The sequence below is a fragment of the Topomyia yanbarensis genome, chromosome 2 (assembly GCF_030247195.1).
Source record: "Topomyia yanbarensis strain Yona2022 chromosome 2, ASM3024719v1, whole genome shotgun sequence".
NCBI classification, from domain to species: Eukaryota; Metazoa; Arthropoda; class Insecta; order Diptera; family Culicidae; genus Topomyia; species Topomyia yanbarensis.
Window position 1 is genome coordinate 417,450,152 of NC_080671.1, and position 26,551 is coordinate 417,476,702.

The following is a 26,551-nucleotide window of genomic DNA, read 5'->3' on the forward strand; positions in this document are numbered from 1 at the left end:
TGAAGGGCACAATATCTACTGTAACTAGTCGAGGAAGTCCACGACTTGCATTGGTTGAGTATCAATGGATGTTTGTTGGCTTTGGTTGCAGTTGAGAAATTTTGTTTAGCAACTTCAGCGCAGGGTTCTCCGTAGTGTGCAAATTTTTCACAGAACTGACACGTATTGAACTGGCCTGCGAAGGTGCAAGGCGTTGTCTGATAATGGATAATATTATTAAGTTCGCATAGGATGGTCAGGAAGGATAGAATGAGATGTGCTAGACCAATTCCGTATCAACACTTGAAAAGGGCTAATGTCGCATATGTACACAAACCGATTTTCCCTTAATTTTAGAATATACATTCACTAAACATTCGTATAAAATCATTACATTTAAATGAAAACCTTTTTTTTAAATACAACTTGATGAAAACAAAAGGACTAATGTCTTATTTTTCTGTCAAACCAACGAGGCGAAATTTCGCCCCATAACACACATACATAGTGAAAGGTCTAAACGCGTGCTTACATTCATTGACAGTCGAAACATACATTTGCGCAAGTTTCTCTGAAAAAGTTGAAAAGTTTATTGATTTTATCAAACAAAATAGGTAAAAAATGGATTGTGATCACTTCCAGATGCTGTTGGGTATGTTTAAGATGCAAATTTAGAATAATTATTTTGAAACATAAAAAACAATACATTTTTTCGTAAACAACTTTGTTTTGTTCAGATGCAGCCATGATGGCGCTGGAGAATAAGAATGAACAATCGTTTTTGGAGTCATCGTTTCATACACAACAGCCGTTGAAACATTCAACTCCAAGACGGGTTAAGCAGGAAAATCAGGAAAATAACGTATTCTCAAAGCACGTGAAACAGACCCACAGTATTCGAATTGATGAAAACGCCTTCAGCCAGAAGTCAGTAGCATACGGAACGCTGTCGAAAAAGGAATTCGATGTATCGGATTCCCTTACGGTAAGCGCGATCGAAAACTCGCTCTATGACAGCCGGATGTCCCTAGGAAACAACCAGTTGTTTCAAATTTCGCCAGGAGGGGCCGATGTCACGTACCGGAGTGATGGTGGAAGTTTTTCGAGGTATACAATCGATACTAAATACTAACGTACATTTCAGTATATTTGAGTATTCCTTATTTCTAAAATGATAACGTATGTATGTTTTTCTTACAGAAACGTTCCTCCACGAACCATACGTACTACCAATGGTGACTTTGGACATAATACAGAGCAAAGTAACGCATTTTCGAACTACTTAAAGTTGAACCATGACATACGAATTGACGAGAACGAATATCGCTGGAAGTCAACAGCGCACCGTACGCAGTTGAAACAGGATTTCCAAGCCTCAGATTCCCTTACTCCCTTAAACACGATTGGGAACTCGCATAATGCCAGCCGGATCATGTCAAGAGAGAACCAATTGTTTAAAATTCGAGCAAGAGGGAGCGACGATACGTACCGGAGTGTTGATGGAAGTTCTTTAAGGTATGACTATTTATATTGATTACTAATTAACATTTCAATGCATTTATTTGTATATACAATCATTTACTGAATGATTTTACTAGCGCAGTTGTTTTTTTTTTTGCAGAAACGTTTCTGCACGAACCGCACGCCCCGTCGATGTGGTTTCTGGCTATAGTTCACAACAATGTAGCATATCTTCAAAGCGTGTCCAGATAACCCCCAAAATTCATATTAATGATAACGTATACAACCGGAAACCCAAAACATATGAAACGCTTCCGAAAGAGGACATAAACGTTTTGGATTCCCTAACCGTTAGCGCAACTGAGAACTCACTCAATACCAGCCAGACTATGCCAAGAGGAAACAACCGATTGTTTCATATTATACCACACCATGTCACGTACCGGAGTGATGGTGGAAATTTTTCTAGGTATGACGATCGACTCTGATTTCCGACTAGCCCTTCAATATACATTTTGGAATACTTGGGTATCCAATCATTTGTAGTGATTTTACTAACATTATGTTTTATTTTGCAGAAACATTCATCTACGAACCACAAGCACTACCAATGTAGTCTTTGGACATGACTCACTCCAAAATAACGTGAAGCGGGCCCATGACATGCGAAATGACGGAAACGTATTCTGTCGGAAGTCAACAGTACACCGAACGCTGTCGAGAGAAAACTTCGACGTGTCTGATACCTTGACCGTAAGTGCGATTGAGAACTCGCTCAATGCCAGTCAAACTATACCAAGAGGGAACAACCAGTTGTTTCAAATTCTACCGAGAGGGGCTGATGGCACACACCGGAGCGACGGTGGAAGTTCATCCAGGTATAACAATCGAAACTAATTGCAACCTAACCCTTCATTTTACATTTCAGAATACTTATTCAATTATTGATAGTATTTTACGAACATAATTTCTTTGTATTTCTTACAGAAACATGGTATCTAACCACAAATCACAACAATGTACCGTATCTCCAAAACTGGCGAGGAAGCCCTATGATATTAGTATTCATGAAAACGTATACAAACGGAAGGCAACAGCATACGGAACACTTCCGGAAGACGATTTCGACGGGTCGAATTCACTAACCGTAAGCGCGATTGAGAGCTCGCTCAATGTCAACCAGACTATGCCAAGAGGGGACATCCAAATTTTGAGGAGAGATAGCGACGAAATGTTCCGTCCTGATGGAACTTCTTCGAGGTATGACTATCGATACTAATTGCTAACAGACATTGCATTTTGCAGTACGTAGTCATTTGTAGAATAATGTTACTAATGTAAATGTGTGTTTTTTGCAGAAACGTTCGTCCACGAACTACAAGCACTACCAATGTAGTCTTTGGCCATAACACACTGCAAACTAACGTGAGGCTTACCCATGATATACGAAATGATGGAAACGTATTCTGTCGGAAGTCAACAGTACACCGAACGTTGTCGAGAGAAAACTTCGACGTGTCTGATACCTTGACCGTAAGTGCGATTGAGAACTCGCTTAATGCCAGTCAAACTATGCCAAGAGGAAACAACCAGTTGTTTCAAATTCTACCGAGAGCGGCTGATGGCGCACACCGAAGCGACGGTGGAAGTTCCTCGAGGTATAACAATCGACACTAATTGCAACCTAACCCTTCATTTTACATTTCAGAATACTTATTCAATTATTGATAGTATTTTACGAACATATTTTTTTGTATTTCTTACAGAAACATGGTATCTAACCACAAATCACAACAATGTAGCGTATCTCCAAAACTGGCGAGGAAGCCCTATGATATTAGTATTCCTGAAAACGTATGCAAACGGAAGGCAACAGCATACGGAACACTTCCGGAAGACGATTTCGACGGGTCGGATTCACTAACCGTAAGCGCGATTGAGAGCTCGTTCAATATCAACCAGACTATGCCAAGAGGGGACATCCAAATTTTGAGGAGAGATAGCGACGAAATGTTCCATGCTGATGGAACTTCTTCGAGGTATGACTATCGATACTAATTGTTAACAGACATTGCATTTTGCAGTACGTAATCATTTGTAGAATAATGTTACTAATGTAAATGTGTGTTTTTTGCAGAAACGTTCGTCCACGAACTACAAGCACTACCAATGTAGTCTTTGGCCATAACACACTGCAAACTAACGTGAGGCTTACCCATGATATGCGAAATGACGGAAACGTATTCAACCGGAACAGTACACCGAACGCTGTCGAAAGCGGAATTCGATGTGCCGGATTCTCTGCCCGTAAAAGCGATTGGGAACTCGCTTAATTGTCATAACATCATGTCAAGAGGAAATAACCAATTGGTGCAAATTCAAACAATAGAGAGCGACAATACGTACCCGAGTAGTGGTGAAAGTTCGTTGAGGTACGATGATTTATACTAATTGCTAACCAATCATTCAATACACACCTTAATATATACATTCGTGTTCTAAATGATTTTACTAACGCAGTTGTTTTCCTTACAGAACCACAAGCACCTTCGATGTGGTTTCTGCCCATGGTTCACGACAATGCAGCATATCTTCAAAGTGTATGAAGAAGACGCGTGACAGTCATATTGACGAAAACATAATCAACTGGAAATCAACAGCATACGGCACGATTTCGAAAGAGGACCTCGACGTGTCGGATTCCGTGACTGTAAGCGCGATTGAGAACTCGCACAATTCCAGTCGGTCCAAGTTAAGAGGAAAATGTCAGGAGTTTCCGATTCCGTCGAGAGAGAACGATGCTACGTATCGTAGTAGTGGTGTAGATGTTTCGAGAAACGTTTTTCCACGAATTAATACTATTGATGATGAAAATGTCGTTATCTTGAAGTCAGCACGCGAAACGAAAACACTATCGGATGCCGTTATCTTGCATTCAATGCCCATCGACCATGGTCTATCATCGGATGAAGAAGAAGCAGATATAGACGATGAAGCCAATGAAATTGAGGTTGGAGACTGTACATTGCTTAAAGAATTCGATCTAGAGAATATGTTTGAGAAATATTCTAATAAAACAGTACTTTTCGAAGAAGACATTGGTAACATTGCCATAATTTGACTAACAAAATACTTGAAAAACTATCGCTTTTATATTTACAGGTGAAGCAGAGGACCAACACTTGACAGGTGACTTGGGATTCAACGATACGATACCGAAACCAAGGACACAAACTCAAACCCAGGAAAACATACGAGTCTTAAACCGAGAAGCTCGTATTCATGGTCTAGAGTATACACGACCGGACGGTATTACAGTTCCAGCGAGAACATTGCGACCTGCGTGTGGATGTACGAAGTTAAAGTGCGGTGAAGCATATAGCGACAATGTTCGTAATAAAATACTTTCAACTTTTTTGAAGCTGTCGATGCCGGCCCAAAACCAGTTTCTTTCGAACCACATTGCGGTGAAAACAACTGTTAGACCAAAGGTAAAAAACTAAAAAATCTAACAGAATGAAAAAAGAAAGCAATCTTCGTCATATATTTCTACTAGTCAACATGTTTTGCCTTTCTCATACAATGAAAGGTTCTGATTTCACAATAACACTTCAACTTCTAACTCAAGTCTGAAGTCTCATCTCACTTTGTTGATATCCATCAACTGCTATTACACTTCACGATGTACCTATGGATTTATGCGCTTTTGATTGACCAAAAATAGAGAGTATGTTGCTTTGCTTCAACGTATCTGGTCACTCCCGACTCTATCGTTCACTGCGGTCTTGTTTTCAGCTATTTGTCCACCGTCATCATCAATTCCTATACTTTTGTGCTTTCTTTGCTAGATTGTCAGTTTAATAACTCAGGATGCTTACAGAGTGGCCGCGAGAAGCTGAGCAGGGGCTGGCACTGACATTAAAATGCGAGATGCGAGAAACCTGCTTGCTGCATATCAAATGGAACCTGTCAGAGTAAAAGCAGGCAGTCGGCGCCGATCCGCTCAGCTTTCACTCTGACATCATCCCTTTGGTTTGCAGCAAGCAGAATTCTCGCATCTCGCATTCTAATGTCAGCATCAGCGCCAGCTCAGCTTCTCGCCGCCACTCTGTAAGCACCTTCAGTCAACCGTCCAGCTGGCAGCATATGAGAAAAGCACAATTATACTACAGTTGTGATGCGCTGGTTGGACCACAACTTTGTCCAACTAACGAATTTGAAACGCTAGTTGGACCGACTGACAAATGTCAAAAACTCTCCAAAGGAGATGTTGGCGGTGTAAATGCATCTGTTCACATCTCTAAATATTGTCAGATTGATTGTCAAAGTAAATTTGACATGAGATTTTGGCGTTCAGATGCTTTTTAGTTGGACAATGGTCCAACTAGCGAAGGTCCAACTAAAAAGCAGTCCAGTTAAAAAGTATCCAACCAGCGAATAACGACTGTAATATGTAGACTAAGAGATTTTTTATCTGTATTTTATTTGCTTTGATGCATGGTTTAATTTACTAAAGAACTTTAATAACAATAGCAATAACATTATCTCGTTTACCATCCATTATTTAAGGTATTGAACTCAAGACGGCTGTTTACGAGAACCTACTACATGCCAGCGGTCAACGGTCGTAAACGTGTATGCAGAAATATGTTTCTAGCCACATTCGATATTGGGGACAAAAAAGTTCGAGTTCTCGCTGAAAAACAATTGGCAGGTCTCGGCATAACCGCAGACGATCTAAGATCCAACAACACCTGCCACAAAGTGGTGCCAGAAGGTCATGTTCAATACATTAAGGATCATATTACTTCGTTTCCAGCTTATACGTCGCATTACTCACGAGAGAAATCATCGAAAATGTATTTAAGTAGTGATTTAAATATTACCAAGATGTACCAGCTGTATAAACACAAATGTGAAACTGATGGCGTCACCAGTGTTCATTATAACAGCTACCGTCTAATATTCAAGCAGTTCAACCTATCATTTCGCAAACCAAAAGCGGACACCTGCTGCGAGTGTGATAAGTTTTTGATAAAACTGAAGCTGGCTCAATCTGATCTAGAAATTGCTTTGATCGAAAAGGAAAGGACCGCCCACCACAAACGTGCCCAGCTGGCATATGCTGAGAAAAAAGCAGATATGAAGGCAGCAAAAACCAGTTCAGAGATTCGGACAGCTTCACATGACCTGCAAAAATGTTTGGCTACGCCATATTTGCAAAGTGGGCTTGTGTTCTACTCTCGCCAGCTATGGACACTAAATTTCACCATTTTTTCGACAAGTAACGGAAGAAATGTTTCTAGTTGCTACATGTGGGATGAGTCGAAGGCGAGACGAGGAGCCCAAGAGATTGGATCTTGTCTTCTGCTTGATTTGCAGAAGATGAGCCAAAACATCAAGCTCATGACGTACTACTCTGACCGCTGTGGAGGTCAAAACCTCAACATCGTTATATGTAGTACATTTTTATACTTCATAGAGATGTGCAAACAGCAGCAAAGGGATTTGACAATTCGCCACAAATTTATGACCTCTGGGCATTCCCATATGGAAGTGGATTCCATTCATGCTGTGATAGAACGGGCAAAAAAACGGACCACTAACAGCATTGAAACACCACGCGATTGGGCCGTTTTCGTTGGAGCTATAAACCGGAAGGTTCCCTTCGAAGTTATCGAACCGGAACAAAGCCAATTCCTAGCATTAAAAACACTGGACCAGTATTTCAAACGTCCTCGACTAGATGAGCACCACCAGAAAATCCGTTTCAAAGACATCTGCTTTTTTGAATACAGAACTTCGGAGCCCGGAAAGGTGTTCTACAAATACAACTTCGATGATGGGCCTTATTTTTGTTTTAACATGAAACTTCCTGATAGACAGCCAAGTGAACCTCCCGCGCCTATAACAACAGAACCACTACCTATAAGTACGGAGAAATTGGAAGATCTACAGAAGCTATTACCGTACGTGACAAACAAACAATATTATCATGCGCTATTAAAACAGCTGGTTCCGAAAAGGAAAGGAAGAAAACCTAAATCGACAGTGGTCGATCACTTCGACGACGATCTAGATCCATCTGATGAGGAAGTAGAGTGAAAGTCAAACATAAAAAAATAAATTCTTTGTAAATAGTATCACAATACATTATTTTATTAATTTATTTTATACGTCCGAAAACAATCGGTTTATGGATCACAGTTCGATTATCCGTTATCCGCAGCACTGACTTTATTTGATTACGCTTGATGATTTGATGGTCTTAGTAATCTCTTGTGCTGCCGTGCACACTTGATTGTACTGTCGCAGGGTATTTTTCGTCTTCTTTAGTAGATTTGTTTAATGGATGGATGTACGTCAGGATTACATTCGTGAAATGTCCCCGCTCAGGCTCAACCACTACATGATGTAGGTGCATTTGCGGTGTACTTGGCTTGCTGAGAGAAGTCTGCACTTGCGAGGGATATCACATCGAGCATGTTGTCATGCTTACATCGAGCCTTGTTGCCATGAGGACACCATACCAGTCGAAAGCCACAAGTCCAGCACCAAACCACAATATCAGCAATCAGCATCATATGTATTAATAACACACAGAATCAGTCTGTTATATTAGGTGTCATTAACCCCTTTAACACTAACGACATGTATCGGCACCTTTCTTACACCAACTCCAGCCCGCCTAGTTCAACTCTTACAGTGCCCCGACACGGTCAATCGATCGTCTTGTAGAATTGGATCGTAAACCTGCAGCCTCAAATCACCTTCCACGTCATGAAGCATTCCACCTCCGACCGCTTGAAAATATCTCGAAACTACCATCGAGCTCAGCATTCTCTTCCATACTATTTGAAGCAAAAAGAAATGACATACCATAGTACCAAACAAACAAGCCAAACACCTTATTCTAATGATCAGCCGAGGGTGCCTGTCGATTATCAATTAAAACGCTAATGATGTAACCATCAAGAACACGTCAGACAACCTTAATTGACGCCCTTGACACCTTTTTGGCCATACCATACCGTAACGCGAGTGCCACTGTGAAAACTGTCGAATATAAGTTGACAGCTTTAAGCAATATCTAGGGCACAATTATCAGTTACGTCACTTAGTGACTAGAAGGAAATGTAGTTACTAGGAGACGTGACTGTAAGGCCCCGGATATTTCTGAATGGCCCTATTCTCACAATCATCTTTCCTCTACTCACTAGATGACGTGACTGTGAGAATAGGGCCGGAATTCTGTTCCGAACTTTAAAATGCTTCTGATTCTTGTATAGAAGCGATGTGTAATAACACATATTGAAGATAACCAACCATGTAATCCTAGTGTCCATGTAGGAGAAAGCACAATTGCACCTATAGGTGGATTAAAATAAGTTGTTTAACCTTGACATTCAAATGGTCGCACGAAAGCCCTGTTGGTGAAGGCCGACCTTGGTTGGAACGTTTGTGATCTCATAAAGAGACGCTCAGCTTGTTCACAAGGAACTTTTTGCCAGCTGAATCTATGCGAAGAGCAGATTAACAATACTCTAGTGATGTTCTGGGTACTGGAAACATTCCAGCAAGCATCTCTGGTGACATCAAAGAAGTAAACCAACAGTGCAATGAAACATAATCCCGACTCTGTACCACAGACGACTGTTAGTATCAACCGATATTTTGGCTTAATAAAATGAACGATACAAAATTGCAATTGGTAAAATAAGAGGCATCGGAACTACCTCTTGCAGCGAAGGTGATCGAAGAGTAAAGCTATATCTATGATGTTCTCACCAAAGAAAGCACTGACGAAGCTTCGAGCGAAATATAAATAACACTGTTGCGACGAGACTGAATTGGAATTCACAAGTTCTGCTCCGACCGCGAGACCATGTGAAAGTGTTCGAATTGAATTGCGTTAAACGCAGACAACTTCGTAGATGCTTATAAGCAATTATGCGATTAAAACATCAGATTTATCTGGAATCAGCTATTATTTTCATTTCAACGTGAGCTACTTTGACGGAAAAATTCCGATCAACATAAATGTCCTGTCTGCTATCGGTATCCTTTTCGACCCATGCATTTTTAGGCCCAATCATAATGATAGCTAAAATGCCTTGGTGCTGGCTTCTCTAGTTGACAACACGATTTTAGCGACGAGAATTGTATTAAAAATGGTACACTTCACAAGATATAGTAGTAGGGCAGTGCTGGTTGAAAAAATCACGGTCTGGTTTACTTCCAACATAACTTTGATAATGGTTAAATATTGTAGAAATTGTCCCCATTTCAGTGGTAACAGGAGAGCTGTAACAGAAATCATCGTTTCCTTCGGTTGATCCAACGGATTGTACGAGAGAATGATGAGATCACGGCGAGTGTCGACACAAGCTCTAAAAGAAAAGGCGATAAAAAATAAAAATTAATATATAACTAAGCTCTTATTGAAGAACCTCGAAAATCTTTTTAAAACCAATCCAATTTCAAACAACACTGCTAGGGCTAAATGGATGTTTACAAAAACTTACGGACGAAACATAAAAACACCAATCTATGCTTTTGTCTGGAAGACGGGCCAAACATTGCGGGCGAAATAGAGCTGTCATTTTTTTTTCGGGGCCGAACACAAACGGCGAAATGGAGACAAATCTTTCAAAGGGGACTAAATAAATATTCTACCTATTTTATGGCAATAAACGAAAAATAAAATCGAATTAATGGCAAATTATCGAAATTAAAGCCAGTGTTTATACTCAAACTAAAAAAAAATGATAAAAGATTCCAAATCGCTAAATAGGAGTTGAAATAAAGCATGGGAATTTCAACATCAAATTTCTCAGCTTGCTCTCATTGCGACTTTGGCCCTATTCAAATGTTGATACGGAATTGTCGTTACACGAACTCTGATGATGATACCTTGGTTTCTCAATGCATCTTACTAAACGAATTTTACTTCTCCATATTTAGACATTATAGCACAGATAAACAGACACACAACTATGACGAAAACCCTCCAAAAAATCTCGTTTTACGCATTTTGCCAAAACATTAGCTCCACTATTTATATTCGGTCTCAAACACTGATTTTCACTTTATGATCGGGGAAAATATTCCCCTCGTATACTTCGGTGAATGCCAGTGGCGTCATCATCGTATATGTAACAACAGTCCTAATGAACAAATGTTTTTTAAGTTGCCGATAGCGCTATCGAAGAATTGTTTTCGAGTAATATATCGGTTGCAAATCTCTATTGGTAAGTACACGGTGTCAGATGTTCCATATATTCAGGAACAATAAACGTTATCATGTGCGACGAAATGCATATTGTTTCGTCAAATTAAGCTTTCTGTTTCGGCTAATCAGTGGCGTAGCCAGAAATTTGGTTTGGAGGGGGTTTTGATGAAAATCGCAAATTTTTTTAAAAAATGCTAAAATTTAATATGAGTTTGATAAATTATTGAAAACTCAAAAACATAAGTAGTCTAACAGATGTCATTCCAGTCTATAAACAAGAAGGATCAACATGGAACAGTTTTCAAACCTCTATAGATTATTTTCTTGTATAATATGTCAATGAAGTCAAAAATTGCGATCTTTTAAAGTGGGATAAATGATCTAAAAAATTTTCAACGTTCAAGATCACCTAATATAATAATCCTTGACTTTGAAGGTTTGACAACTTCGGGAAGTTATCAACATAAAACAGCGCCTGCTTTGATATAGAAATTTTAGTGATTAACTCTCATAGAGGTAATTATGGTGAATTAATTTTTCAAAAATATTAAGAGACATGGTGCCTTCAGCAAAGTTTTTGATAATGTCATTTCAAACAATTTTGTTGAAAATATGAAGGCTACATGAATTCAACATATAGGAATTTAAATGGACTGGGCCTGCTATATTTCTTCTTAGTGAAGAAAAATTTAGGTGAAAACTATTTTTTTCTGCGCTACGGATAAAATTGTTTGAAACAATCATTGCGAGTTGAGAACACAAAACCTATAACTAAATTATGGATGGATGGAACCGAACTTGCGTTTCGACTTCATCTCATCAGAATCCGACACTAACTTGGTGGGCGGACTAAGCTAGCGCCGAATTGATGCTAGCTCCTGAAAATGGAATCACTCTTTGTGTTTTTGAGTCCTTTTAATATCTGGGAATTATTGTATAAGCTTCAAAGGCACCTTGAACGCAATGTGAATTTATTACTTAATTACCGCAGAAGAGATTTATCAAATACAGTAATTTCAGAATAGCTTGTTGTAAAGGTTTTCTACTACTATATTTCGATACTCTGAATATGTGGGATATTTATGTTTTTGACAAAGTTGTTAGAAATAGCACTTTCGAAAACTTTGCTGGAGACATTAAGTCTCGACCCAAATTTGGTTGAAGACTAATTCTTGTCTATAATTACTTCTAGCAGGATTAACCGTCAAAATTATTCTATCAGCAGATGAACAGTTTTACGTTTTGAAATTCTTCAATGTTACTTAACATCGAAATTTGGCAGTTTCGAATGAATGTGATCGTGGCCGTTAAAAATTTATCGAGCATTAATTTTACTTTTCTTCATTAGTCAACCTCACAACTTGCAGTACGTAGCACACAAAATTTTAGTACGCCATTCATTGCATCCTGCTAAGAGGCTAGTCATATAGTTGATAATACAACAAAAATCCAATGCTCATAAAACCGATCCTGACCTGCTAGAGATAAAATTACATCAGCTTTCAACTAGTTTCTGAAATGTTATTCTTGTTGTTAACCATATTGAATTGTTGTCTAAACTCTACACAATCTAAAAAATACATTTTCAGCAAATGTTGAAATGTATGTAAGTTTTCGGTAAACAAGCTTATGTTTTATATGCAATCAACCTATTCAAATTTAGATTCCCATTCGAAAAATTGTCTCTAATCCATATTTTGAAGCATCTTTCTCAAAATGAGCTCATAATAATTCAGATAGTTATTTTATTTTACATTGACGTAATTTGACAACTGTGGGATTTTGGCTAAGAGATAAGTTACAAGATCCCCTTCCCACAATTTTCCAAAAGTTCTCATGACGCTTTAAACACAGTTCTCAATGTAGTGTTCAGAGAATATTTTTCCAAAAATATTTTGTGGAATATTAAATTAAATTCGTCAGCATCATTTTTTTTCATTCCAATTAATTTTGGTTTGGGGGGGGTTTTAACCCCCAAAACCCCCCCCTGGCTACGCCACTGCGGCTAATTAATTGAACGTTATTAGCACTGCATTGCGCACATGGTTAGTTTGAATATGGGAGACTTCCGTAAGCTTAGGCTGCATATTTACGTTTAGTAGTTATTAAACCTTATCAATCGTAGTTCTAATGGGAGTTTGTGAAAAATCATTCACTATGCACCCAATTTTTTTATGCCAGTTGGGGGTTTCAATTGATTCAAATTAAACACATAGTTAAAATTCAAGTAAATTCAACTGTTTACTTAGAACTATTTGTACTACAACTTCAACTTCCGAAAATACCCATATTGATTGGGTTATAACGAACTTCGCTAAACCGGAAGTCGCCATTCTGGATTTTAAATGGCGTCAAAATCAATTTATGGCACCTACTCGCCAAGAACCTACCTAAAATACCCATATTGATTGGGTTATAGAGAATTTCGCTAAACCGAAAGTCGCCATCGTGAATTTCAACATGGCGTCAAACATAAATTTCTTGTGCCTACTCGTCAAGACCATTCCGAAAATACCCATATTGTTGAGGTGCGGGCCATAAGAAGTCTTCCAGACCCGTCTGTTCCATCTTTCCAAAAGTTTTCTGCAAGTATGAGAACCAAGAATATTTTTGGCAAAAACCGTGTTAATTGTGAAATCCGTGCAAAAAAGCTGACAAAAGTTCTGTGCATTTTAAAGGATTTTGAATACTTTTTTCAGAAGTCTAACTCTTTCGCATTCAAAAGGACGTAGAATATTTTTGCAAACACCGCGTTATTTGGAAAATCCGCCTAAAAAATCCTCGTAAAAACAAGCAAAAACACGTAGAAAAACCTGAGTGTAGTATCAATCCACAAGGATTTAGTTAAAGCTATGTGAAGCGATTATTAGTTTTTGCTCAGGATCATAGGAAGGACTGATGATTTGTTGTTTATTGTTTACTGTTTGCTGTTTACTGTTTACTGTTTTCTGTTTACTGTTTACTGTTTACTGTTTACTGTTTACTGTTTACTGTTTACTGTTTACTGTTTACTGTTTACTGTTTACTGTTTACTGTTTACTGTTTACTGTTTACTGTTTACTGTTTACTGTTTACTGTTTACTGTTTACTGTTTACTGTTTACTGTTTACTGTTTACTGTTTACTGTTTACTGTTTACAGTTTACTGTTTACTGTTTACTGTTTACTGTTTACTGTTTACTGTTTACTGTTTACTGTTTACTGTTTACTGTTTACTGCTAGTGTTTATTGTTCATTATTTGATTTCCATGCTATATTTCTCCCTAAGGACAAAAAATGGGTAAACACCAATATTTCTCCCAAAGTCGAGAATTTTTTATGAAACCACTCTGTGCGTGAAGGGCAAAAATCCTAACCTAATAAAGTCGTGGGTTGCATTTCGACTTCGTCTCATCTGAATTCGACACTAATCGGTTGTTACCCATTGTTTTCCTCCTCGGGGAGAAACAGAGCTTTCGCATTGGCCTGCTAGGCCAAACCAAGTTTAGGCTTCGCTATATCTCGTTGGCATAACAGAACTTCTGCTCTAACGGGACATCACGTTTGGTCAGTTGTTTGATTCGAAACACAAATTGTGTTTTCGTTTTGGATCTAACCTTGATCCGGTGCTAAATTATTCCGGTGACTTTATTTATTAATATGCGATTTCTGTCATTTCGTAACGTGTTCGCGAATCTGCCGCCATTTTTTTCTATAATCTGCTATAATTCTCTAACAATTCCATAAATTTCCATTACAGGCAACTATAATGCGGAACATTCCACTAAATTTCCGCCTTTATCCGCTATATCTGGTATTCGTCCGATAAAATCGGTTAAAGTTTTTCTCATTTTAACAACATACAATTAGATAAAGATTACTAGTTAGGGAAATGTGTGAAATTTTAGAGCCATAGTACTTAAATAAAATAAAAATTTAAATCTTATTTGAAATACTTCCACTAACCCGATAGTGTTATAGCAATTACGACGATTTTTAAACATGCTTTATTTTAATGTAATGTCCCCTTTCAAAATATCGTCTATGGCAGGCGCGTCAGATTTTGAACGTTAATAACCTCCATTACCTGGAGAGAAGGTGATTATTGGGATTCATCTTCGTAGATTAATTTGTGCAGCTCGTGCTAGTAACCAGGACCAATCGGAACAAATATTTTTATGGCAAACAATTTGGTCCTTATTAGCGCTATCAAACCACTCAAAAGAATTAAATTTGAAAATCTTTTCCTTCGCTTATTCCTTATTAATTCCCGCTAATAACTTGCAGCGAGCCACAAATCTTGATTAGTTGTTGTTCGAAGGTCCTCCTCTTTCTCGATGAAAGTAAACTGATTTCATTCGATGGCCAGCCCATTTGGTTTCCAACACAAACTGAACCAATCGAAAAACACACTATAGATAAGGGGCAGTGTGCGAGGGACGCGAGTGTTGATTTTCTTTCCGTTTGCTAAGAAAGGGTCACTCTAGGATGATCTAGGCCTGCGAATTGAAGTAATTTGATGTTCATTCCAATAGATTTTTAACCTATGATGTATTTCGATTATACCGATTTGTATGAGAAATTCCTATGTGACCGCAATAACCAAACTGTAACTCCAGAACCAAAAATCAGAACTGAATGAAATTCAATGGCAGTCAATGGGAGTATTATATCCTTCATTTGAAATCAAGTTGGTAAAAATTGGTCAAGAGTTCGCTGGGAAATAGGTGTGACATTAGCTCGGGAACGTGACGAGATCCCCGGGGATCCATCATAGGTGGCTAATGTCTATGCCAGGAGACATGCTGTGAACTCGAGTGATTATGCTTATGCTGCCGAAGCTCGACCCTCATTAGCAGAAGACAAAAGTTAAGCCCGTAGGATATTAAGCCTGTTCTAATGACTGCCACTTTTAGTTTTCCAATCTGTATACTTCACATCCTTGCTCTTACTTGAGTACTATGGCTCTAATTTTCATAACTTTTCCTATCCAGTAATCTCTAGCTAATTGAATGTCGTTAAAATGTGAAAAAGAAAATGTGACTAACATAGTCGAAATAAAAAAGGAAAAAAGTTACCAGTTTATATGGGAATTTGCTGTGTGACCGCATTCTTCAACTCTTAACTTCGGAACCGGAAGTCTGATCAACTAAAAATTAAATAGCGTCTTATGGGAGCGTTATACCGTTTATTTGAAACCATGTTTGTGCAAATCGGTCCAGCCATCTCTGAGAAAATTGAGTGAAATTATTTGACACACGCATACATAAGCACACACACAGACATTTTGCGATCTCGACGAACGGAATAAAATGTTATATGGCACTCGGCCCTCCGGGCCTTGGTTAGGAAATCGTTTTTGGAGTGATTGCATAGCATATCTTTATATGAGAAAGGCAATAATTTATCATGAAGAATCATTTGAGAATTTCCCATTCAAACATGGTTCCGTTGCATACCATTAAATTTTAATTAACGAAGTGTAGTCACGACACTCCGGTTATGTCGCAAACAGTACCCATCCATATTTTATTATAATAAATAATTTGAAATATTTCTCGTCCAAATCACTTTTTATCCCAAAATTCTGGTGAGTACACTAAGACTCGGAAAATATTTCACTGAAAACCACCAAACAAATCTCACTACACTGAGATATAAGTTGGGAAATTGCCGTGCCGAATTGCATGTGTATCAACACATTTGAAGTACCGGCTCCTTATGTATTCTACATCTCTCCGGTTATGTCGCGAACGTTATCCACTACCTTTTTTATTTGCACGAAAATATTTTATAGACGAACTACCCTAACACACGCACAAACTAATGCACCCCCCCCCCCAACAGTCACTAGCTATCCAATCAATATTGCTAACCAACCGACAGTCTGGGACGGCAAATTCGATTACTACCGCACCGGTTGGTGTTGGTCCGTGTTTTTTTCACCGGATTCACAGCGGTCCTCGTTAAACTGCCACAGCGTGAAATTCGATCAGCTTGGTAACTGAAATTCAATTTCGAGCAGAGTCGCGGTTTGAGCGGGTCTCCTGTCAGGATCTTCTACCCGAATGCCCATTCGATGGAAGATTCGGTTTGTCGTCGTCATCAGATCAACTGCAGCCAAGCGGTACTTGATAGATGAACATGAATTACAACGGGTACTTTGTCCTGTGAGCATTTTAGAACGCATCGGGGGCATTACAACCAGACAGTTCTACTGTAGATATAGATAACCCATTTCACTGACCAAATTCCATTTATTATCCTCTCCATTCTCTTCTCTGAAGTAATTTTTCAGCGAAATGCCGGGTTCTGCATTCCACCGGTAGGTATGGCATACTTTCCCTCGGAAGAATTATTTGCACTTCATTTCATTGGTCCCAGCTGTCTGCTGTCGGTAAAAAACAAACTGGGCATGTCTGAATCAATAGGGAAAATATTTTCATTTTCCCCGCTATTTTTTCGGCTCCTCTTGTCAGCCTCCCTAAAATTCAGACCTATAATCGTTCGCATGTTTGCTTGGCCGAAGGTCCAACGGAATTGAGCGGGAAAGGATTCACAAACTTTTCGCGGGGCCCTTCCAGGTCGCTGGGATTTATCTGCCCGCGGCGCGAGTGGCAGTTTTCAGTAAACGTTGGAGCGATTGGTTAAAACAAATAGGATGCATTGAGGAGATTTAGAATTTTCCGGTTGTGTATGTATGGGATTCAGAACACAGAGCGAAAATTTTCGTATCTAAATCAAACCACACTGAATTTTTTTCAATGAATGGCAAACCAATCGCTGGATTTGAAAAAACCTGTTTTAATCCACCTAGCGGTGCAATTGTGCCTTTCTCATTTCTCTAAACTATGGCACGGAGGCTTTTTATGTTCAACATAATCGTGGAAATGTCCATTACATTCTTAGTACACATTGCACTTATACATAGTGGCATGCCAGCCACGAACTTGATGAGCTACGTGTCGACGGTGAAATACTTGAAACAAAAAAATATCATACTCCATTAGCCTAATCAGCATTAGATCAATGTTATCTGCTTGCTAACTCATTTTGTCATGCGGGGGTGGGTATGTGAAGAGGGCGAAAGTCCCATGAACGAACGACTCCCCAGCTTGAATTGGTATGCTTTGTGATATAGTGGTGGTTTAAAGATGATGGGGTTGAAAGGGAGGGGTATGAGGGCTGGATGGGGTGGTGGCCTGAGCGGTGATTTAAGGAGATTTTTAAAGGAGGGGAGCGAACAGTAGAGGAGGGGTGTAACCCCCCTCCGTAATCCATCAACTACGCCCCTGTTAAAATCCTGAAACCCTATGCGAGTCGAAAAAAATTTTCGGATTAGGTTGACGTTTTTCAGAGTGATTGCATAACCTTTCTATATGAGAAAGGCAAAAATGTGCCAAAATCCAAAAAAGTGAATCGTCGTCAAATTTTTTTTTCGAGTTTGCATCAAATCTCGACGTTTCATGCACCTTGAACACATTTAGCATCAAAAATAAAAATTCTATTTTTAATTTTTCCTATAGTTTATATGAGAAATTTCTGTGTGGCCGCACTCTGAAACCCGTAATTCCGGAACCAGAATTCCGATCGATCCAAAATTCAATAGCAGCCGATGGGAAGGTTGCACCTTTCATTTGAGACTAACTGAGTCGAATGGGATATGACACTCGGCTCTCCGGGCCGGGATTAGGTTGACGTTTTTCAGAGTGATTGCATAACCTTTCTATATGAGAAAGGCAAAAATGGCAAACTTTTCCAAAATCAGCGAGGATTTGGTTATCTTATAAAAATAATCGCTATACCACGTGAATAGTCCTATTTGACGTGTGGTACTTTTGCCACCTCGTAGTGAAGTAATAAATATAACAGAACGAATGTATCTTAAGCGGCTATTTTCACTTCTGATGATAGCACTTTCACATGCATCAGTGCACTTTTATGCATATTTCCCATTTACACTATATTTAAGTTACTGTTTTATTTGTTTAATCCTAGTTGCAGTTTTGATTATATTGTTTCTTTCTTGTCTTTAAGCTATGTGGTTGGCTGGCCACTCTTGAAATTTAAAAACATTAGTTTGTTTTTATTCTAGATAAAGACTAAATAGTACTTTCAAATTTCTAGGCAGCACCGCCAAATACATAACCTTTTTACTCTTCTCATTTTTTGCTCTTCTGTTCTTTTGCTTTTCAAATATTCTGATCGTCAGCCCTTTCGTTCTTCTGCTTGAAGCAGCAAAGTCGTTATATTCGTTGAATGAAAAATAATAAAATATTCCATTCTTTATTTCATGAGTTGCTCCCCCCGGTTCTATTATTTTACTGTGTTTTTCGGAGTCGAACAAAGATATATGCGTAAGTCATTGATTGTACTTATACTTGGGCAAATTCTCTTGAGCTCAAACACCATACTGATCCTTAATAAGAACATCAATATAATCCGAGCCAAATTCATAAGTATCGTCCCAATAGCCCATAAATATACCAAAATATGGTTCGGACCATATCGGACCACAGAGATAGTGCTGTCATGTGTTGATCCCAAACAATATCAAAGCACGATGCAGTGGGGATAAATTCGACCATGATTATGGGTGCATTACGAGCTTTTCATTTGCTCAGGGTGTGATTACGCATTACGCAACATTTTCCTCATTGGGAAAATTGGGTACAAACCATTCTTACCCATTAAGGCCAACTCATCGAAAGCTTAGTAAGTCATAAATTGCGTTTCGGCTTTCAATGCCATGTTCCGATTTCACAGGGCTCATCGGCAAATTTGAGCTTTTTTTCTTGCGGGACATCACGCTCGCGGGTGATTTTGACAAACGGTTTTGCATTCGTTTTGTAGGCGAAACCCAGTCCTATTAGAACAATTGATAGTATAATTACAGTTTTTGCCGATAGGAAAGTTACACGGGTTCAAAAACAGGTAAAATAAAATCAAAATCAGCCATAAGTCTTTACACAGCATTCACAGCTATTTTGTTTCTTCGAAAAAGTTGTGTGTTTTGTAATGATAAAAAATATCTTCGAACATTGTTAACGCGAAAAATCAGAAACAAAAAAGCTATAAATAAAAATAAGAATTGTAGGACTTCATCATAGAAAATACCTTATAACTCAATAACTGTGAGTGACAGAGACAACATGTCATCTGCAAAATTTATGAAAATACTCTCCTCTACAACTTTGTTGAAGACGGCCAAGCGCTATCTCTTTCGGTTCAAAAGTTAAATTTTTTATAGCCTACTATGATCAATTTTTTAAAACAACAATGTTTCCAAAGGATGGCGCTTTTTACACACACAAACATTGTAGAATATGTAAAATCGCTAATATGAACAGTTTTGACTCCAATGAATTAAGTACCTCTAAACGCTGTTTTGAGCCACTGTGCAGTGGTTAGCTTTGGACCATGGATCGTGTTCATTGTTTTGGATCTAGTGTACATCTGGTACAAAATTAGTGAAATCTAGATTTTGATTTTTGGTTTTTTGTCCCTTTTTAGTCTTTTTGGTTATGTTTTTCTTGTGTTTGGTTTATTTTTGGTACTGTTTGACTTATTTTGTTCTTAGTTACATTCGTGGTTATGTTTTTAAACTAATTGCTTTTATTGGTTATTATTGGTTCTGTTGGTTTCTTATAGGCTCCTTATTTAACTTAATTTACTATTTATGGGATTTTTGTGACTCTCTATTAATTCTATGTTTTCTGTTTATTGGCACTTTATTAGCTCTAAGTTATTTTTTGTTCTTTGTACTTCGTCAGTTTCTTTTTGACGATTTTGCTACTTTTTCGCTTGCTCGATTTTGCACATCGTTTTCCAGCTCTTTCTCTATGGATTATTATTTTTTGCTATTTCCTTTGATATTTTTTTTCCTTTCATGAGTCTTTCATTTTGCTGAATTTTGGTTCATTTTTCGAAAGAAAAATGGAAAGATAGGTCTAATTTTTTGCTCTTCTGTTTATCTGAAATTCTGCTCTATCGCTTCTCAGTTTTCCTCCTCTTCTTATATTTTGCTCTTCCGATTTCCGATCTTTTACTTTTATATTCTTCTTTTTTGGACTGTTCGAATTTTTAGATTATGTGTTTTTAACTCAGGTAAGCTGCGTACAAGGCAATCGATTCACTACCGACGCTCTGCTCGTCCCTTACCATCTATGTTGTAAAATGTAGCACTAACATTTTCCAGCCTGAATATGACTCACATTATAGACCATAATTATTCCAAATAAACTATTTTGCGAAACTCATCATCATTTCACAAAAAAATAAAGTTTACGGGAATTTACTATTGATTCACTGTCCTATATTTCTAGGTCCCATGCAAAACTGATTCAGACATTACTTCTTTAAAAGTTTAATAACTTCTAAGAAAGTTGGACTGATGTGCAGTCTGCTACAAAACCAGATATTTTTTAAATTTTTCAACGACATCCTATTAGCTAGAGATTGTTGAGTAGAGAAAGTTATGAAAATTTAGAGCCGTAGTACTAAAAGGAAAGCAAATATGTGAAATATGCAGATCGGAAAACTAGAAGTGGCTGGGTCATTAGAAACAGGCTTACAATCTCACAGACTAATATTTTGTCTTCTACTGGCAGGAGTCGAGCTTTGGTAGCATTACTACGAATCGCTCAAGTCTACCAGCATGTCTCACGGCAAAGACAGACTTATCCCTCTTTACAATAAGAACCGACAAAAGAGAAGTCACGTAAGATCACCACTGAAAATCTGTCGACGATTCTAGCATCAATGAAATGCTGCTGTTCATCTCTGTTTGCCTTTCGAATGCCGGGGTAGATTTTTATTAGACTATTGCCATTCCTCTTACAGTGCTAGCTGGTTTGCTACTGTGTGATGGTTTTGCCTACAGCGACTCTTTTTTCCTTTTTAATTTTGACTAATATTTAGTCACATTATATTTTTTACTTTTAAACGACATTCAATTAGTAAGAGATTACTGAGTAGGAAAGTTGAAAATTTAGAGCCGTAGTACTCATGGAAGAGCAAGTATGTGAAATATATAGATCGAAAAACTGAAAGTAGCAGGCTTAAAATCTTACGGATTAATCTTTTGTCTTCTACTGGTTGTATGTATTAAAATTATCTTTCTTACTTTCACTTGCAGTGAGAATTCGAAATATGTCCAGCTATTTTGTATTCAAGTTCGTGAACTGTATTTTTTTTATTTTGATTATAGAGGTTTTAATTTTCAGACCTCTTCGGGTTAGAAAAATCTCATGAAAAATTTCTAACCCTATGTGCGGGGTCAGGACTCGAACCCAGCTGCGCTGCGTACAAGGCAATCGATTTACCAACTACGCTACGCCCATCCTCTCGTGAAATGTACGACTACTATAAATAAATGGCATTATGGATGTTGTGAAAGCACTAATTATCTGCACTATGATTGGTCCGTACTATTCGATCGAGTAAGTTAGCGTTGCTTTGACGGCACGTATAAGGAATGGCCAAAAAGAAAAATTCGTCAGCTTACGTTTTGACGTCGTAGCAGCAGTAAATCGCTCGTAGGTCCAGCGGAGAGAAGGCTCCCCATAAGAAGTTGGAATTAAAATGGTGGTTTGCCGGATTTTAATATAATCTCTCAGAAGAGAATAGAGATTGGCAGCATTCAAATTAGCAGACTAAAGGGTATTCTACTTCACTGCGGTTGTGTTTTTGATATTACCCACTCATATTGTTTGGGTGAACTGACCACCATTTGAACGTGGTTTCCCAACGAAACCGATTAGGCTGATTGGTATGATGCTGGATGAATATAAATCAAGCATCAAAATAGCCAAAGAGACATCCGTCTCGATCGCGACGTTAGATGGATTGAAGCAAGGCAGTACACTTTCTAATCATTTGTTCAACATAGCCCTCGGAACTGCGCTAGGAAGATATAACGCATAAGAGAACATTATTGACATTGATCAGAGAGTAAAGGAATAGGCCTGTGTGTCCTTAAAACGGGACGCTGGGAGAATCGGACTGACTATAAACTCTGGAAAGACAAAGTGGATGGTAGCTGATAGAGAGCGGGACAGTCCGAACGGTATTGGTTCCGAGGTGGAAATCGATGGGGTACGGTGTGAGGTTTTCGACGTATTCGTACATTTTGGAACACTTGTGACATGTGATAACGGGTGTACCCCATTAGCCTTAAATACGTTAGGCATACGGACGGTTAGTATACGTACGTTAGGCATAATGGACGTCAGGCATAAAGACATCAGACATAATGAACATTAGGTATAATATACGTTAGTCATAAAGGACATTAAGAATAATGGACGATTGGCATAATAGACGTTAGGTATCAATTATCACGTTGAAGTATCACTTAACGGAACTTATGGCGTGAATGTTTTAACTTTTTTAAAATTATAGAACTACTCTTAACTCAATCAAAAAAAAATCTTTGCTCAAATAAAAGAAGCAGATCGAATGCTTGGCATGCAGAAACTCAGCTTGTTTTAGTTTCTCGTATAACCGATAAATTGCACATGACTAAAATTGGCTCAACCCTTTTGTTTAAAATAAATTTCAAACGCATATTAACATAGATTAGTTCTTACATACATGCATGGTGCAGTTATCCAAGAAGAAAATATATGCCATGAAGAACAGCTCATGAAAGAAAGAATGATGCATTTGCTGCTTCTATATTGATTATCTCCCATATTATGCAGTTCAATGAATGTATTCTTGAAGCCGTCAAAGATAGAATTACGGGAATTGGCTGATATGAGTGAGAGTTTTTTCATGTACTGCGACGAGTTACTGTAACAAAAAAGGTATCGCTACAAACGTAACATCCATACCCTACTGTTGATGCTGTCCATAACAGTGCAAGTTTCCGTAGGTTCCAAAACTTAATGTTTGTTCATTATTTAGCTTTACTTTTTAATGTATGGGTACAAATGTATTGGTAATACATCTAATAGGCTTGAGATGTGCTTAAATTAAAGCTGTTCACCGTAATGATGAAAGCATATAACTCATCCATGGAAAAAATAGAAAAAAATCTACACTCGCATGGTGTTTTTCATTTTGCAGTCGCTCGTTATAGTTATGCGAAGGTATGCAAATGGATACAGGAAAGCGTAGTTTTTTCTAACCCAAAAAACGAGCATAAGGTTGAAATCTTTACAATAAAGAAAGCATTGCGTTTATTTTTATATTTTTTGTGCATTATGCCTATCGTCCATTGTGCCTAACGTATATTATGCCAATCATTCATTCTGTCTTATGTCTTAATTAGCTCTAACGTCGCGCACCCTACGATAACAATGTCAGTCAGAGGAAAAAGGCGCGTTGCAACTGAAAACAGGAGTTTCTATGGTTTACGTTCTTGGCTAAAATCGCATAGCTTACAGACACTCATAAAATTAAAATTTGTGCTATACAAATAGCTGTTGTTTTACATGGCCATAAAGTGTAGGCGTTAAACGCAGTGCACTATCCAGTGCACTATGGTCCCAAAGCTGTATTTAGTAAGACAAAAATGTTTGCGCCAAAACCGTTGGTTTTAGATATATAGTATATTCGGCAAACTTTATTAGTACTTTCTTGCCGATTTTTTTATATTAGTTGAATTAGGGTGGTCCTTGTGGTTAGGGTGTTCAAAGTATCAACTTCTTAGATATGTAAAATTCAGCTACATAATGTTCTACAAAGTTATAAATCAATCAAATTTAAGCAACTTTTCTTAAGAAACTATGTGGCTATCTCTAATGGTTCATGTGCTATAATTTTTGCAATATTTAAGGTGGGGTGGCTCTTTAAAAATTGGTTTTACATTAATATCTTTTTATGTGTTAATTTCTCGCTAATACTTTGTTCTAGAGGTGTTTAGAACTTTTGTAAATACACATTTTTGCCGAAGCAATGAAGTTTCTATCTCTTTTGTTTGCATAGTTACAGGGGATTTTCAAAACAAAAATGGTTTCTTTCAACATTGCAAATGGATTTTCAATCTTTTAATTTTATTTGAAAGATCGAAACTTTTGTAGTTTTTGGTGAAAAAATTGCGGGAGCGGTATTTCTGTAAAATAAATAATTAATTTTTGAAAATGGTATATTTTTCAACAAAAATCGTTCATAACTTTTCAAATAGACGAGATAATAACTTTGTTACTTCAGCAAAAATATTCGCCATACAAAGTTCTAAAAGTGCTGCAAACAAACTATTCACGATAAATCAATGTATAAAGTGACAAATGAGAAATAGTGATTTTAAGGGGTCACGTTTTCAACGTTCAATCTCCTATGGTAAAATCAACTAAAAAATAGTCATTGAGTGTGATAATACCGAATGTCATGGCAATTCTATTGGATTTGTAAACGTTTTTGAAAGAACAATCTACCGTACATCTAAATAGTACAGTGGATTTACAGTAGTGTTAGCTGCAAACTATCGTTAACTCTAAATCGGCCAACAAAAGTCATCTATGCTCACTTAAGTAAATCCTTTTTGGTTTGGACTAGTGCTCAAAACGAGTGCTAGAAAGAAAATGTTTTAGTTCACGTCTTGTTATCTTAAAATAAAATCTTGAAACGAGTGTTATTAATAGCAGCGGAAATTATTGTATGGTTTTCCAACATTTATGCAATGTTTGAAAGTATAAATTAATTATCGACTATAATGACGGCTGTGGGTAATTTAAAAAAAGATTCTCAATTTTTTGTTACTTCAAAACAAATAAAAGTAAAAGGTCTGAAAATCGCTAACCGCGAACTGGTAAAATAACTCATAAAGCATAATTCCCTAGCATCTATAAAATGCATGATGACGGTACTTGCTTTATTGGCCCCGTAATAGATAACTTTTATTTGGAGTTTACTATAGTACGCTATTAACACTATTGTGAATTCACGCTAACATGTAGTTGTACGGTAAAATGTTGTGTTTTCAAACAGTGTCACATATTCAATAGATTTTTATTATAACACACATTGACTATTTCTCAGTTGATTTTACCATAAGAGATTGAGCGATGAAAACGTGACCTCTTAAAATCACTATTTCTCATTTGTCACTTCATACATTGATTTATCGTAAATAGTTTGTTTGCAGCACTTTTAGAACTTTGCATGGCAAAGATTTTTGCTGAAGTAACAAAGTTATTATCTCGTCTATTTAAAAAGTTATGAACGATTTTTGTTGAAAAATACACCATTTTCAAAAATTAATTATTTATTTTACAGAAATAACGCTCCCGCAGTTTTTTCATAAAAAACTACAAAAGTTTCGATCTTTCAAATGAAATTAAAAGATTGAAAATCCATTTGCAATGTTGGAAGATATATAGCTTTGAAAAACAACCATTTTTGTTTTGAAAATCGCCTGTAACTATGCAAACAAAAGAGATAGAAACTTCATTGCTTCGGCAAAAATGTGTATTTACAAAAGTTCTAAAAACCTCTAAAACAAAGTATTAGCGAGAAATTAACACATAAAAAGATATTAATGTAAAACCAATTTTTAAAGAGCCACCCCACCCTAAATATTGCAAAAATTATAGCACATGTACCATTAGAGATAGCCACATAGTTTCTTAAGAAAAGTTGCTTAAATTTGATTGATTTATAACTTTGTAGAACATTATGCAGCTGAATTTTACATATCTAAGAAGTTGGTACTTTGAACACCCTAACCACAAGGACCACCCTAATTCAACTAATATAAAAAAATCGGCAAGAAAGTACTAACAAAGTTTGCCGAAGATATTATATATATAAAACCAACGGTTTTGGCGCAAACAGTTTTGTCTTCCTAAATACAGCTTTGGGACCATAGTGCAGTGCTTTATTTATTTTTGAATTCTGCATTCAATACTTGATAGCATAGTCAACGCAGACGCATGCTGACATCGCTGAGCTACGG

At 37.5% G+C, this 26,551-nt stretch overlaps 3 protein-coding genes across 7 annotated transcripts in view; 2 read left to right on the forward strand and 1 right to left on the reverse strand.

The window, feature by feature from the left end:
- LOC131685193 (actin-histidine N-methyltransferase) overlaps positions 1–26,551 on the forward strand; it is a 317,693-nt gene that overhangs the window by 87,258 nt on the left and 203,884 nt on the right. The gene's annotated exons all lie outside the window — the stretch shown is intronic.
- Positions 1–26,551, reverse strand: part of LOC131685192 (uncharacterized) — a 160,209-nt gene that overhangs the window by 84,593 nt on the left and 49,065 nt on the right. The gene's annotated exons all lie outside the window — the stretch shown is intronic.
- LOC131685194 (uncharacterized) lies at positions 3,724–4,607 on the forward strand. Its single transcript, XM_058968741.1, has 2 exons — positions 3,724–3,872; positions 3,976–4,607. Exons 1-2 carry the CDS (start codon positions 3,787–3,789, stop codon positions 4,559–4,561), a joined length of 672 nt encoding a protein of 223 aa, XP_058824724.1. The 5' UTR covers positions 3,724–3,786; the 3' UTR covers positions 4,562–4,607.